At 41.8% G+C, this 16,675-nt stretch overlaps 1 protein-coding gene across 7 annotated transcripts in view; it reads right to left on the bottom strand.

Moving 5' to 3' along the window:
* The window catches only part of SACS (sacsin molecular chaperone), a 118,592-nt gene that overhangs the window by 33,302 nt on the left and 68,615 nt on the right, over nucleotides 1-16,675 (bottom strand). For 2 of the 7 annotated variants that reach the window (XM_087436306.1, XM_087436307.1), the window contains 4 exons: nucleotides 10,752-10,902; nucleotides 5,148-5,235; nucleotides 4,128-4,213; nucleotides 406-517 (listed from right to left, as the gene is read on the bottom strand). In XM_087436306.1, coding sequence (XP_087292432.1) covers nucleotides 406-517; nucleotides 4,128-4,213; nucleotides 5,148-5,235; nucleotides 10,752-10,902 — 437 coding nt within the window. Of the gene's footprint in view, nucleotides 1-405; nucleotides 518-4,127; nucleotides 4,214-5,124; nucleotides 5,236-10,564; nucleotides 10,722-10,751; nucleotides 10,903-11,029; nucleotides 11,198-16,675 lie in introns of those variants that run through there. The other 5 variants (XM_087436311.1, XM_087436312.1, XM_087436308.1 and 2 more) reach the window with 4 other exon arrangements.

Below are 16,675 nucleotides of genomic sequence, written 5' to 3'. Positions count from 1 at the left end.
TTCAAGAGTACCCTAAAAGCAGAAAATAATACACAAAAGCACTGCCTCTTACTTCTTTCCAAGTGCAGAGAAGTGTTATATATGTGGAAAGAGTGTCTTTTTGTCTTGCTAATGATATAAAATACTCACAAGTTGCCTGAATAGAATAAGAAGCTTATGTATTTACATTGCTTGTTACTTTGATTTTGGAGATTTTTATTCTTTGTTCTCTAAAAATAACAACTAGCAGAGACACCTGCCCACCAAAAGCAGAGAAAAACATCTGAAGAAGTGGAATTAAATATGCCAAGAAGTGAAGTACAGGTGGTAATTATACTGTTCATTAAACAGAGTATTATAAATCACTAAAAATCACCTGTTAGTACATAAAATAAAACTTGTTCCTAACCAATTATTGAGTCTTACCCTGATATTGCGCCATATCTTGTGACCAAAGAGTCTCTGTTCCATATTGAGTTTCATCATACAAAAATTTAACTTCTGTGGCCCCAGCATCTTCTGCATTCTGAATTAATTCCTAATCAAGAAATACACCAAAAAATAATATTTAGTAATACAGTAATCTACTGCCCATCTTTGTATTTACCTATAATATTTAAAAAGTAATTACATTTAAGTAAAGGAAACCCACTATTTGCATCATTATCTTGAGATCTGGTGAGGATACCACTAAAAGTAATTGTTACATCCATATGAGAGTATGGTTGAAAGGTAATGAGTTCTTCTCCAACTATACCCACCTAAAATGCGTTTTCTAACTTGTTTTCTCTTAGCCTCTAAATACAAATCCTGAGACTATTTACAACTCGGTCTCTTATTTACAATCCACCTAAAGCCTTCATTCAAAACAAATTACTCCATTTCCAAAAGCTGCACAGATTGGTCTGTCATCTGGGACATGTACGTCATTCTTGAGCAGTTACTAAAAATAGACCTTTATTTATCATTAACCTTTATTTATCATTTCGCTTACCAAACGTAGCTTCTCTTAGAAGAAAAATGTATCAGTTTATATGTACCATTAACATGTTGCATTCTTTTTTTTTTTTTTTAAAGATTTATTTATTTATTCCCCCCCAAAGCCCCAGTAGATAGTTGTATGTCATAGCTGCACATCCTTCTAGTTACTGCATGTGGGACGCGGCCTCAGCACGGCCGGAGAAGCAGGGCGTCGGTGCGCGCCCGGGATCGGAACCCCGGGCCGCCAGCAGCAGAGCGCGCACACTTAACCGCTAAGCCACGGGGCCGGCCCGACATGCTGCATTCTTGAGAACTCGAGATATGAACCTGTCTCTCTCCTTCAGCTTCCTCAAAGGTCAGGACTGACTTATTCCTTTCATAAAGAAGACAGGAATATTATTTGTGTGGTGGATGGTGGGTGAGTGGATGGGTGGATGGGTGGTCAGACCTTTGTAATGTAGAAAAGGACAGGGCAAACTACAAGATTTCCACCCATCAGTAGCCTCAAAAAAACCCTAGTCTCAACAACTCCCATCTCTTTGGCACACCTCCCCAAAAACACGTTGGGCACTGGGCCATTTGAAGGGAGCTCCAGACTCTGAAATAAGAGTCCAACTTCTTGAGCCAACACCACAATCATTAAAACTTGAAACAAACTCCAGAGATATTGTCCTAGTTTATCCTGGACCTTGTCTCAAGTAAGGGAAAGTCAACAGACGACAACAGCCTGGATGAGCCCCAACTCAGACCAAACCAAATCAAGTGATTATATTTTAAATGGATGAGTCTTTAGAAACACAATAATTCACCCTGTATTATTATATTCATTAACCTCTAACTTTGGGGAGAGCTATTTTTTTACTTTCCCAGCACTGGTATCACTAAACGGGGGTTGGGGGGGGAGGGGCGGTGGGGATGGGCAAGAACTGAAGAGAGCTTATACTGATACTACAGCAATGCCAACAGCAAAGCCTTCATCAGAGATGAAAGGTGACATGGTGCCCACATGAAACAAGACAACTGTAAGACTGAGTGAGGGAACAGTGCCGAACTGAAGCTAGCTCTGAGATCAGGTAGGCATTCGGTTCACCAGTACACACTAAAGGGTCGGGGAGTCTTATCCCACCCGTTCAACCCCAAACACGAACATGTGAACCACGCCCTTATCTACCTCCTTCCCAGCTACAAATTCCTCCTATTTACACAACTGCCTATTTCTCATAGGATTTTTAGACCTATTCCTACCTTATTTAGTCTAACATAATCCCTAAAAATTAGCAGCCTTATTTACATTAGGATATTATAATATAAAAAACAAAAATAAGAATTAAATAGGCAACAAAATACAATGCTAACTTATAAAATGACAGCACTGTAGAGGTTGGATCTTGTTTTCATTTGGATATCTATTTGTATTTATGGGTATTTTAGGGAGCAGAGATGAAGAACGCTGAAGATAAAATCCCAAATCCAGGTGCCAGCTATCAGTCTCAAGTTGAACAAAAAATAGGATGGGACGTTTTTTCTCAAGGGATCTCTTTCAAACTGATGTTGAGAAGAGGGGTCAATAAACATGCCAATTTGCTATGATTTTGGGCAAGTCACTAAAATCTCTCTGGGCCTGTTTCAGCAAACATCACAAAAGGTGGTGGTCTAAGTCTAGGAGATTTCTAAGATTCCTATTAAATCTAACACAGTTGAATTCAACTAAAATATCCAAGGAACAAAGATTACACTGAGCAAGCTAGCACACAAATACATACAACAAGCAAAGTGGAAGGACTCAACACCAGCTGCTTGCTGACTACAGGACGCGCGAAGACCTCGCTCATAACCGGCCATGTGTCACGACAGGAGCCCAATCCTTCACTGCTGAATTGAAGAGACCTCACTCCTGTTACCAGGGATGAAATCTTCCTTCTAAATTTATTCTCTTCACTTCTCTCTTGCCCCATAACAACCCAATAACCACATTCTTTGATCTTCACTTTCCTAATATCTCAATATAAAAATAATTTTCAAATTAACCTTCTGTGAACCACTGATGCCTATTTTGAAAGACGGACTTAAACTGCTCCAATATATCGTCATTATCAAAATCATTAAAGATGCAGCAATCCTCAATCAGCACATATCCAAGTACAACTATTTAAGATAAGTTAAATAGACCGAGTCTTTATTCTCCAAAAACTTACCATCTACACTAGAAAATATAATGAAGGCTAAGATACTGAAGGTAATAAACACTAAATAAATTAATAAGAGGGAACATGCATAATAACCAATCTACTTTTACAACTAATTAGGGAGGTTTCTTAAACATAAGCTCTAAACACAAGCTTAAACACAAAATCTAATCTTTGCAATATCTTCTATTATTGCTTTCTTTTATGGTTGTTCAGTTTTTTGTTTTTTAAATGTGTGTATTCAAACTAAAAGAATATATCATAAATAGAAATAAATAACTAAAATAATTATCCTATTAAATAAGACTCTCTCAAAAAGCAAACCTCTAAACCCCAAGGTCTGACAGGCCTGTGGTCAAGGCCCCTGGATGTGGGTTTTGTATCCTTTTCTTTGTTTGGTCGGTTGGTTGGTTTGTAATGCCCCTGCACAATGTTGTACATAAAATTCTTAAATTAGGGCCGGCCCCGTGGCTTAGCGGTTAAGTGCGCGCGCTCCGCTGCTGGCGGCCCGGGTTCGGATCCTGGGCGTGCACCGACGCACCACTTCTCCGGCCATGCTGAGGCTGCGTCCCACATACAGCAACTAGAAGGATGTGCAGCTATGACATACAACTATGTACTGGGGCTTTGGGCGGAAATAAAATAAATAAATAAAATCTTTAAAAAAAAAAAAAATTCTTAAATTAAATTATGTAATTACATAAAATTACCAAAAAAAGTGTTCCTAGAGCAACACTGTGCTTGATCACAGCACGCGGCAGCTTAGTGTGTTCCTCGCCTCTGAAACCCCATCTGTTTACACCGACTGCCTCCTCAACCCATCCCATCCAGTACGTGCGCTGCAGGCGCAGAAGGAAATAAAGACGGCTGTTCACATCTCAACGAAATTTTTAAAAATTTAAAGGCTAACAGGACGTCTAATTTTACTCCATCTCATTTTTATCAATGTAAATTCACACATGTACACAACACATGCCCTACCTTAAGAATCTGTCCTCCTTCTGGATATCTTCTTAAAATGTCCTTGAGAAAATCAACAAGTGGTGGAGTTGTTTGACCAAATCGACCTAAAATACAGAACACATTTAAAATGATTTAGAAAAAAAATTCCATGGCTTGTTCCCAATGTGTTATTCGGTTCCAAGAAACAGTAAAATTATAGAAGTTATAACTTCATACATTTTATTGCAGCACTCTGGTATGAAAATCTACCTGACTAAACAAATTCAGTAGAAAGTAAAGATTCAATTTTATCAGATCTCAAGATTTTTAATTAAACTACAAATTTACTTTTAAAAAAGTGTTCAAAAATATACTGAATGTCACAAAAGATTATTAATTCAAAAATAAAGAAAATGGTGAGGAGGTTGTTGCTATTCTCCAAAGCAAATGAAATAAACGGTGCTATTTTGTGGGTGCTTTGCCACTAAATAATAAGCCAGAGTTAGTGGTGCCCATTATGACATTCTTAATCTTCTCAAACTCAACTGACAGAAAAGACTCCAATCGACAGAACGACTGTTCTGAAATTCAGCACAGTCACTGTCTCAATGGCTGTCCAGTTCAAATATCCTTAAACCTTTCCTAAACTGGAGATTCTCAGAAATGACTAACCAGGTTACCTGCAGATAGGCGACAGGAAAGTGCAGGGAGAATGGGGGAGAGGGAAGCAATTTCTCAGATGCACAAAAAGAAATGAAAAAGGCTGTCTATACAAAGTAAAAACGAAATCTGTGCTTAAAAAAACAAAATTATCACTATAAATTTATTGGCATGGTTTTGCTACAACTGCCCACCAAGACCAGGCCACACAGGACGCTGCCCCACAGACTGCCCCACCCCGCGCCTTCCCATCATTCACCAGCTCCACGGGCCCTTGCCTCCCTCCAGGCCCGGCAGTCCCTCTGGCATCTTAATGATATCCACCTTCATTTCACTTCTAAAACATCATCTTTGTGCAACCAAAAATGGCACATACTCCTGGTAAAGTCAACGTTATACCTCCCCCTTTTAAGCCTTTTGATTGAAGGTTTACAAAAAGCTGACAATCTTTGGAATTCAGATCTCCAATCTTGATCCAGTCAGATAACTGAAAAAAAGAAAAGAAAATGTATGAAAAGCACTACAATTCCTAATGCTGTAAATTCAGAACTTTACCTCAATTTTGTTTTTCACTTAAGAAATAATGCTCTTATCAGGAAAAAAGTCACTCTGGAGAAGTGAATATTTCAAAGAACCGAAATTTAGTCAAAAATTTTATTTAAAAATTTAAAGGATTTTTCCTTAAATAATTACAAATAAAGATACACATATTTTTCCCTAAAATAATTTAAATTTTTTATGATGAATCAGGATTATCAACCCAGAATGATCCTTTGATCAGCATGTCCAAAGTATACTCCTCAGAACAGAGCTCCACAGGGTGTCAACAGACATTACAGGACAAAAAAACACATGTTCTAAATTAGCTGGAGTAATTTGGTTTTTAGGGCATCTAACATATTCACATGTATGATAACTATCCTAGAAAGGATTATGCTAAGCAGTATTTCACAAATTTTAGCAGAAAATTTTTCTTCATTTATTTTCATAGTATCTTATAGGATATTGTTCCTAGAAATACACTTTGGGGGGCCAGCCCAGTGGCATACTGGTAGTCTGCGTGTTCTGCTTTGGCGACCCGGGGTTCACAGGTTCGGATCCCGGGTGTGGACCTACACACTGCTCATCAAGCCATGCTGTGGTGGCATCCCATATACAAAAAAGAGGAGGATGGGCACAGATGTTAGCTCAGGGACAGTGTTCCTCAGCAAAAAGAGGAAGACTGGCAACAAATGTTAGCTCAAGGAAAGTCTTCCTCGCCAAAAAAAAAAAATGAAATACACTTTGGAAAACACCCAATGTCTCCAACATTGCTACCAAAAAGGTGTGACGTGAAAGGAAGGGGCAAGCGAAGACTCCCACCTCTGAAGCTGCTTTGGTCTATAATTTCCCTGAAATCAGCTTTCCTGAAAAACACCTTGAAACTCGTGTTCCTGTGGTTGTTTTGTTTCTCATAAAGGCAGGGTACAATACTGTGTGATCAGGACCCACAGGAGCAGTGTAATAGGGTACCTTTTTGAAAAATAAGGTAACTAATTCAAAGCCAGATCAATCTTCTCCCCAGAGGTCCAGTCTCAAGTGTTCCTATGGAGTGATTTCTTACAGGTCAACAGTCTGCAAAAAATTACTCAAAATCTCACCCGAAGAACCACCTTTGTAACTTACTTCCTGGACAGGGTATGAAGGACATCATTTACCATATCAAAAATTCAGTATTTCCAACTGTCTACCACCCATCTCACACTGACACCCTCCAAGGTTCCTAAAGCTCTACCTGTCAAAACGTGAGCTCACTAGCTTTCCTTTCAACACTTATCTCTGATCCTTTACTTTGTATCTCAACTGATACTGGCACCTTCTACCTGGTCACTTTAACAAGCAAAGCTCAGGGAAAAGCTCTCTCTCTCTCTCTCCAGACCACATGTCCAATTAATCTCTAGGTCCGAGCATGTCCATTCTCAATTTCTCTCATATCAAACTTGCTCTTCTGCATTTCCAATCGTTCAGACTCTCAACATCTCTTGGGTTTTTATAACAATCTCCCATCTGGTCTCCTTACTTTCTGTACATCATCTGCATTCTAGTCCCCATTTCTAAAATACAAATCTGAACACACTGTTACAGTTCCCAGTTTATAAAGCACTTTCATATACATATTCCCACTGAATCTTAAAGCAAGCCTGTAAAAACTCCTTGCACAGGGAATATGGATAAGAATAATCACAGCAGTACTGTTAACAACAAAAATTTAGAAACAACCCAAATTCTATGACATATTGATACAGTGGAATATTACAACAATGAAAAATGAATTCACTAAACTACACATAAATTTGGGTGAATATTCATAATATTGAGTGAAAAAAAGCTAATTCCCGGTTACTACATGTAGAATAATAAGCTCCTTATAAAGTTCATAAACAAGTAAAAGTAAACAGTATATTGTTTAGGTCACATGTTTAGGTTATAACATGCACATACACACATATATATACGTAAATAGGTAGACATATATATACACACTCACATACACACACTTAGATAAAACTATTAAAACAACTACAAAAAAGGCACCAGAATAATAAACACAAAGGGGTAAGGAAAGAGAGATAGGCATACAGGCTGGGGAGGAGAATCACAGAGGTAAATATAAATATCAACAGTGTTCTAATTCTCCCGCTGTAGGATGTCATCATGGTTGTTCATTCTGTTGTTAGTTAATTAACTAATTAATTAATTACTAAAAGAGAGCCATACATAAACCAAGGATTACTGGTCCAATCCAGTACTGCTAAGGTACATTTAAAGTAAGAGAGGCAGGAAGGGAGGAAGGAAAGAAATCTAAAATGCAGCAAGTTTCCCAGCCTTAAAGAGGACTTGAGAAGGAAGGAGGCTGGGAGGAGACCGATGCTAGTAAGAAGAGATGGCACTGGCAATGCGAGCCTGACAATGAATGCTTCTGGTAGACGTAATCAGTGGCCTACTGACAGGGAAGTGACTCTCTCTTACTGTGAAATAATAGTAACTCTCTCCAAATCATTAAGCAAACAATACAAAATTAACTTCGACCTGGATTTCCCCAACACTTCTTCCTTTGTTCAGTTGTCAAGGACACGAGGAGGTTCTCAAGATTCAAGAGCTGACAGGGAGGACATTTTTCATCAATTAAAGACAGGAGAGGAGTACTTCAAACCTGCTAGTTTGCGGCTCAAACACGTTTGGTACGGAGGAAAAAGGACCAGGAAAATGCACAGCTACAACGAATAGCATCAGTCTCTTCATGGGACAGGAGGTCAAGTAAAGAACTTACAAAGTCCACTTCCAGGCCAGAAAAGCAAAAGAGAGACAAGGAGAAGGAGGATGGTAGGGGACCCAGACAGATGGAGGACTGAGTGCCTACTGCTAACTATGTCCACTACCAACCCAAACCAGGCAGTGACAGCGAGTCGTCAACAGCTTTTGTTTCCTGCCTACCCTGAAATATTTAGAATTCTTGCCAATAATTCAAATCTAAAAGGTTCTGAGCAGCATTGACCTAAAAAGGAAAAGAAAACCACCTCTGTGAAAGATTCACGTATATAAAGGTGACCTTTTTAATGGCACACATTAGCGTGACTAAACTAGGCAGAAGCCGGTGCTCTCTGACCCGGGAGAGAACTGCACCCTCTTCTGTTTCCGGGGTGAGCTCCATCCTCAACTTTAAAGTTCATTTTTAATAGTTTAAGCTCTTCTTCTGTCTTACAGAACTTCACATTTAACTTTTATTTATCCTCAACTGACACTCTGGCAGACCCTCTATGGAGTGACAGTAAAAAGTCCATAGACTTTGGAATCAGACAGACCTGGGTTCAAATCCTGATTTGACACTTCATCTCTCTGAATCTTAGCATTACTCTTCCGTCAAATGGACTGGTAATAACTAACTCATGAGGTTGCTTTGAGTAGTAAATGAGATGATACATGCAAAGTACCTAGAACAGTGTGTGAAACACAGCTGCTCAATAGACGTTAATCATATTCCCAGTGCATTTTACCAAAGTAGAGGAGACGTGTGCTGAGCAAGTTACTTCCCCAAATTAAATCTCCAGCGCTGACCTCCATCCCCTCAGCCTCAGATCTGCAGCTGCCTGTTGAGTACCACTCTAGTCTAGACTCTTACACAGCAGACACCTTAGAATTTGTTAGAATTCGTTTTATCCCATTCCTGCTAGAAATAGGAAAGCAGATTCTCTAACACATTAATTAATTTGGCCTCTGTTACCTACTGGCGGTACAGGAAATAGGATTAGTTCACCTACCTCTTCATGCATACTCCCAGATGCTTCTTTTATGTTCCACCATCAGCTGAACCATATATAAAAGCAAACTGATCACCACCTTTCCTCCAAAATCAGACTCCCCTCTGTACTTGTTCATCTCCGCTAACTGAATCACTATTTTCCTGGTCTGACTCAAAGCTTGTGAACAAGGCTTGGCAAGGCCTTCTGCCCTATTCTACATCCAACCACCCCCACCGCCTCCCCAACACACACACCCATTTGGTGCCAAACTGCCATAAATTTTGTCTTTTACAAAGTCTCCTGTATATCCTTCCCTTTCAGTTTCACCTCTACAATCGTGGTCTAGAACCTCATTATCTTACACTAGCACAAGTTGCCAAACGAGACCCCCCAATACCCACCCACCCAATCTGAAACATTCTACACACCACTGCCACGTTCACCATTCCATATCGACGTTTTGCATAGACACCTCCAAAAACACTTCTAATGGCAAGACTGAGCCACAACTGAGCCTCTGGATATGACTACATCTAGAGGACCAGATGACAAAGCAGAACCAGAGGGGTAACCAAAGAAGTGGGTATAGAACCAGGAAGAGTATACACAGAATGGTTAAGAGATAGCGGTGGTGCAGAAAAAGAGGTAAGAATGACAAGCTTTGCTCCTCAACTCTGTCCAGAGTCCTCAATCAAGTCACTGTCTGCATGCCACCAAGCACCCTGGGGAACTGGTAAGGGGGACGGATCCGGGGAGGAACATAAGAACAGGTTAACCAGAAATCTATGTCTAAGTGGGCAAGAGACCAGCGAGTGACCTGGGACACAGAAGGTCAAGATTACACTGAGGGATTAAAAATCACAGGCACAGAGTACCTTGCCAGAATTTGTATTGGGTCGTAAGGAAATCCAATACTTGACATGGCATTCTGCATGGCTCAAGTATTCCTTGTGTATCTGTTCAACTCTGTTTTGCCTCTTTTAAATCCTGGAAATAATGTTCTTTTATCATACAAAAAGTGAAGATATTTATTAGGATAAAAGAATAAACTACTTTTCAGTAAAACGTCTCCACTTAACTCCTCCTTTAAGAAAATTGCAGTATTTTCACAAATCTTAAAGGATATATATGATAATATGAAATACTCCTATTTTCCAAAGTTTTAATCCGCTGTCATTCATTTTCACTTCAGAAGTTTTAATATAAACTTACTCCCCAAATAACAGCTTCTATATTAAATCCTTTCAGTCCTGCAAATGGGAGGAAACTTCTAAGACATAAAAGGTGAATTTACCAGTACTCCAGTTAAATGTATAATACAACTAGAAAAATATGAGTAATGATTAAGTCACTTCAATGATAACGTCTCTAAACAGGCAAACAACAAACTCAAAAAACCCTCTGGCTGTAATGCCCATCAAAAAAGTTATCTTGAGATATTTCAGGAAGTGAAGATTCACGCAAGACAGGGAGGAGGGGAATGCAAATATTGAAATGATAAACCAATAAAAATTACAGCTACTGATAGCGACATACCCGTGTCATTTTTTCATGTTATCTACAAAGCATTATTTCCAGCGTGAGCGTGAAATGAGCATCTGTCTTCCAAGACACAAGAACAAAACCCGTTCGCTTGCACTATCAGCGAGCCTACGGATGTGCCAGAACCTCAGCACAGACGGCAGGCCCCACGTGCCACCCGGGAGCGGGGACGGCGCCCTACCTCCCTGTCGCCGAGCCGCAGCCGCTGCTCCGACACCGGGAGGCCGGTCTCGGCCCAGATGCGCTCCTTGACATCGCGCACGGTCCAGGACGCCAGAACGGCCACGGTCCTGCAGCCCACGCAGCCGGGGAGCACGGTCACCCGCAGCCACCTGTGCGAAAGGCAAAGGCACGCTCAGCGGGGCCGCGCGGGGCCCCGCGCCCGCCGAGCGCGCCCTCCCGCCCGGGGTCGCGGTGGCGGGGACCCTCGCGGCCCTCGGCCCGGCCCGGGCGGGTTACCTGTCCCCCATCGCGGGGTCCTCGCCGCACGGCCGCGTCCGCCCCAGGCGCCGGCGCCTGCTCACGGCCGGCCCCGCCGCACCGAGAGGCCCGGCGCGGGCCCGGAGGGCGGGAGCCTCATGGCGCAGACCAGCGCCGCCCCGGCCGGGCTCAGCCGCAGCCCCGGAGCAGCGGCCCGAGCCGCGCTGGAAACGCGAGAGGAAGCCGCGGCCGCGGGGAGGGGCAGACGCAGGCGGCGGCGGCGCGCTCCCGGCCGGCACGGGCCCCCGGAGGCGCCGCCCGCGGGCACGCGCCCGTCTGCCCGGACCGTTAGCGGAGGACGCGCCCCGCCGCCAGGCCCCGCCCCGCCCGCCTGGACGCCCCGCCCCCTGGGCCCGCCCCGCCCGCGTCTGCAGCAGCGCCGGGGCCAGGACAGCCTCACACACTTCGCCGTCTGTGCAGAACACCCGTTAGAGAAGACGTGCATTTTCCCTGATGGAGTTCAACAGGGCCATCAAGTGCAGAACCAGGCATTGATAGGGCCTACGTCTCTTTCAACTCTAATGCCTTAATCTCTGGAAGCATCTCCAAGTAAGATTTATAGTGGCCTCCGAGTCACGAGAGGGGAACGTGGTGATTGCAGGACACAAGTGGCTTCCACAGTTTGGTTTCCTGTTTGTTTTTAAGGTGCAGAAGTAGGATCAATGATTCAGTTTGCTGGAGGAAGGAGTGCCAGTAGGAAAGTAGTAGATGAGAATACACATAAACACGTTAAAATATATGTAACATTTTGGCAATATTATATTATATTATATTATATTATTATTATATTATTATTGTATTATATTATATTAAACAGGCGTGTTTTCCCATCACACCTGCAAGCTCCTTGAAATCAGAAACATGCATCTTAGAGTTGAAGGAAGGGCCCCAGGATAACTAACGTTGCCTTGTAATTTGAAAGTGTATGTGGCTTGATGGAGCTTCAGAGAATGTCAGTCCTTTGCTCAGGCTTATTTCTCATAGGTATGAACGATCTCATAGGTATGAACGAGAGACACATTGCAAAAAAAAAAAAAACCAAAGGCAACATCTATTAAGGTAATTCAAAGGCTATGTCGAGAACAGGTAAACTTGTGTGCTTCCTGTCTAAATACCCTGAATAGAATTAAATTTTAGTGTTGACCTGAAAAATGGTATTAATTACTGTTTTTCAATTACCACTTCTCCCCTCACCATAAAAAAATATTACTCAGAACTCATTATCAGTAATAAATACACAGAATACCCTTACAGCTGTTCCATCCCTTCCTTATAACCATGTTTAACAGGGAAAGTGCTGTACGTCATGCCAGTCTTTCCCTGCTTGGAACAAGTAAGCATGTTCAGTCAATTGGAGGATATAAAGATCACCAGAAAACCCTAACGTACAAATACTTCCTTCTTCAATCAGACAAGACAGTACAAGCAAATGCATTAGAATATCAACAAGTGGAAAGAATGTGAGCTCTCACCCTCTGCTACAGTGTCACAGCACACGTACCCCAGCACAAATCTTTCCCCTAAATCCTTTGATAACCCTCAGATCTACCTGCTTTCCTATGCTGTCTCCTAGGGAGCCAGACAAAAAGGATGTGGTGACAAAGCAACATAAGCATGGAGTTGAAGACTTAATCAACAAAGAAATGACCTTAACGGAGAGGATTTCACAAGAAGTGAAGCAGATTTGGCTGGGGAAGGAGGCTGATCATAAGAAGCTTCGAACATCTGGAGTTCCAAGTATACTCAGGATACACTTTAAAGGGTTAGTAGGCATGGAAAATACAAATCTGGAACTCAGGAGAGATGTCCAAGCTAAGGATATAGATTTAGGAATCACTTGTTTAATCATGCAGATGATATTTGTTAAACCTCTCCTATGTCCTGTATGGACAGATTTCTAAATGACAGGAATACAACGATGAATAAACCTAAGTCCCTATCTCATGCTTACCTTCTAGGGAAGGAAGACAGCAATAAACGAGAGACAAATAATATATAAATTCATCCTATGATGTCAGTGAGGTAGGGATAAGTACTATTTAAAGGCAGCTGGGGAAGTGGGGGTGGGGGGAGCGGGGGACTGGGGCAGGGCAAGATAAGAGAGTAAAGGAGCTAGGGTGGTTACAGAACTCCTTTCTCGTGTGTGTGTGTGTGTGTGTGGTTGGTGAGGAAGATTGGCCCTGAGCTAACATCTGTGTCCATCTTCCTCTATTTTATATGTGGGACGCCACCACAGCATGGCTTGATAAGCAGTGAGTAGGTCCGCACTCAGAATCTGAACCTGCGAATCCCGGGTCACCAAAGCGGAACGCAAGAACTTAACCACTGTGCCACCGGGCCAGCCCCCAGAACTCCTTTCTAAGAAGTGACATTTGAGCAGAAGCCCGAATGAACACAGGAAGGTAAAGGTATCCAGACAGAGCTCATGTGAGAAGAAGGGGGCAGAGCAACTGGTGTAGTTCAGCTTCCGTCATCTTTGACCTGGATCTGGGGTCATCACCTCCTACTTGTTCTCTCTCCTCTGGTTCTTTCCTCTCCAGCCCATTCCCCAACCTGCCACAGAAGGGGATGTGGAATTGAGTTCTGTTGTCTTTACTGATGGCTTCCCAGAGCCTGGAAGAGGTCCTACACAGAATAGGTGCTCAATAAATACGAAGAAAGAAAGGAAAGATGGAAGGAGGGAGGGATGGAAGGAAGGGAGGAAGAAAGGAAAGAAGGAAGGGAGAGAAGGCAGAGAAAGGGGGGGAGGGAGGAAGGAAGAGAAGGAGAAAAGAAGGAATGAAGAAAAATCTGGAAAATACAGAAAAGTAGAAAGAAGCTCAAACATTATTCATAATCCTAACACCTCGATACAAACAGTATTTTTATACATTGCCATTAATTTAAAGGTTTTTAATATTTTTGCAATTATACTATGGGATATGTGGTATTTTTCAATGTTTTATCACTGTATAAATCTCATTTCTAATAACTGCCTAATTTTCCATTGAGAAGAAATACCTTAGGCTACTTAACCCTATTGATACTTACATGGGTATTTTAATTTTTCAAAAGTGCACAAAGTTCAATAAACATCTTTGTTCATGAACTTTCACCACTATTTATGATAAGAAGGAAATTTCAAAAATGATGTATTCTAAGAAGTGTTCAGCTGAGCCTTAACTCATTTCATAGGAGCGCATTATCAAATGCAGAATAGCAAGAAGCCAAAACTTTGGTCCCCTCTTTGAGAGTGAGTCGAAACTCAGTAAGAAATGAGGAGTCACGGGACCACCCTTTGAGCCTATTTCAGTTGTAGAGATGGGCAAATAAAATCGTTTTATTGCACAAGCTGGACTCAGCAGGAGAGAAGCAGAAAGCAATGTTATTCTTTCTCACGACCCCTGTTTTAATTTGCCCTGGGGCTTCTTTCCTTCCCTTTCCCTGGATGACGTATCCAGCACAGCATGGGCCCTAGCTTCCCCATCACTCCCAGATCAGGGAAACCTTCCAGTCCCCAAAATGGACTCATTTTAGTAACTGAAAATCCTATCCAGGGTAATAACCAAAAGGCCAGTCCAATCTAATGTAAAATTTCTTAAATAGTAACTGGGCTGCCTTTCTTCTGGTCTCTTCTCAGCCTCACCCACAATGTGGACGGCAATTTGGAAGCATAGCTCAAAGCTGAGAGTTAACTTCCCCTAAAACAGTGCTTCATGATTTTATGAAATGCAGTGTGCCTCATAGCATGTCTTTGATCAGACAGAAACAGTAAATTAGTCCCTTCTGGAAAATGTTCACCAGTTATATAAAGACAAAATTATAGCAAATCATTATTCCTTTGTTTAATGAGTCAGCACAAGGCTGTTTAGCTTGAAAATAAAAAGATGAGGATATTGTGGGCATGCCATTCAGCGACGTCCTCATTCAGCGAGAATGAGGAAAAGCCATAAGCTGAATAGAGAAAGGAAAGGGGTGTCTAAGGGAGAGGAAACAGCACCTGGAGTCAAAAAAGAGCAATCCAGCCGAAGAAGCCCCAGGAGTTCCACAGGATAGGAGCAGAGGGCAGAATCCACGTGAAGGCACAGAAAACATGGTCTAGAGGAGTCTGCAGGAATGTGTAAATGCAGTCTCCTTTACGCCACATACGAGTTACCCGAAGGGAACGGGAGCCACTTTCAGATTTGAATCAGGTTGGGTGATCATGATTACACTCGACACAGATTCCTCAGGGAGCAGGACTGAGGATGACTTGGGAGGAGATCAGACTTAAAATAGGAACAAAACCAAGAAAAAAATGTATCTGTGAGATTAAGTAAAAAGCTTCAAGAAGGGAATGAGCCATGCCAAGTATCACATAGATAAAGTACCCATAGGATCTGACAACTAGGAGGCCATTGTGGACTTAATTCTGTGCTCCAGAACCTACAAGAATTTCCCAATGACTGTAGGGTCAAGTTCAAGTTATTCTGCTTGGCATACAAGGCCCATCGCAATTTAGCCCCAGTCAACCTTCTCAGATTCTTCTGAGGCCATCCCACCATCCAGAATACAGTCTTATGTATTAAGAATTATGGAATACTTACTATGTGCAAGGCACATACTAAAAGCCTTATGTGATTTGGCTCATCTGATCTTCCCAACAAACCCACAAAGTATATAAAACCTCAATTTTCAGATAAGGAAAATGAAACTAAACATCTTACTTGTAAGTTGCACAACTATCAATGGGAGAGCCAAGATTTGAAGCCAGGTAGTCCAACTCTAGAGCACAAGTACTATTAAATATTAAACGAAATATTTACAAAGTACGATCACTTCATGTTACCTCGCTATCCCCATGTACTCTACCTGCATTGTCCCCAACCCCCTGCAGTCCTCCCCCAGCCCTCTCCCTCTGATAATTCCCTCAGTCCTAGTCCAAGAATCACCACTTCTCCCAGCGTTCCTCCACTCCTCCAGACTGCTTCTTTCTATATAACTTGCACATTGTGCATCCATATTGGTATTATAGCATGTATAATATTTTTATTAATTATTACTAGTTTTTATTCATTCCAATGGGAGCACCTTTGCATTTCTCTTTGTATCTTAAGTGCCTAGCCCAGAGTAATATTCAATAAATCCTACTAAGATGTTTGAGAATTAAAGGAATGACTGCTTATAGGTAGATATTAACTTCACTCCTAACATCAGTTAACAAGGTTTTGTTTTGTTTTTGGTTCTGGTCAAAATGCTTTTGATGCAAGTAACTGATTACCTGACTAGCAGTAGCCAAGCTGATAAGGGTTTGTTTTCCTCACAGGTCAAGAAGTCTGGAGGAAGGCCATTCCTCAACAGTGTCAGGACTGGCATCCCAGTGATGTTTTAGGACTTTCTTTTCTTCCCATAAAGTAGCTAATATAGCTCTAATATACCCATATTCAACGTAGGAAGAAGGGGGAAAGGGAAGACAACAGTTCCATCTGTTTTATCAGGAAAAGAAAGAATTTTCCCACAGACTTTGTTTCTCTCCCATTGGCCAGAACTTTATCACATGGCCACCCCTAGCTCTAAGGAAATGAAGATTTAGCTTTTCAAGCCTCTGTAGTAGAAGGTTCCAGCAAGAGAGTAGGGATTTGTGAGTGACTGTTGGATTGGCCTACA

This window comes from Ceratotherium simum, chromosome 10, assembly GCF_057802395.1.
Source record: "Ceratotherium simum simum isolate JZ-2026a chromosome 10, ASM5780239v1, whole genome shotgun sequence".
NCBI lineage: Eukaryota > Metazoa > Chordata > Mammalia > Perissodactyla > Rhinocerotidae > Ceratotherium > Ceratotherium simum.
The sequence above is the reverse complement of the archived record's forward strand: the minus strand, read 5'-3'. Positions and strand labels throughout refer to the sequence as shown.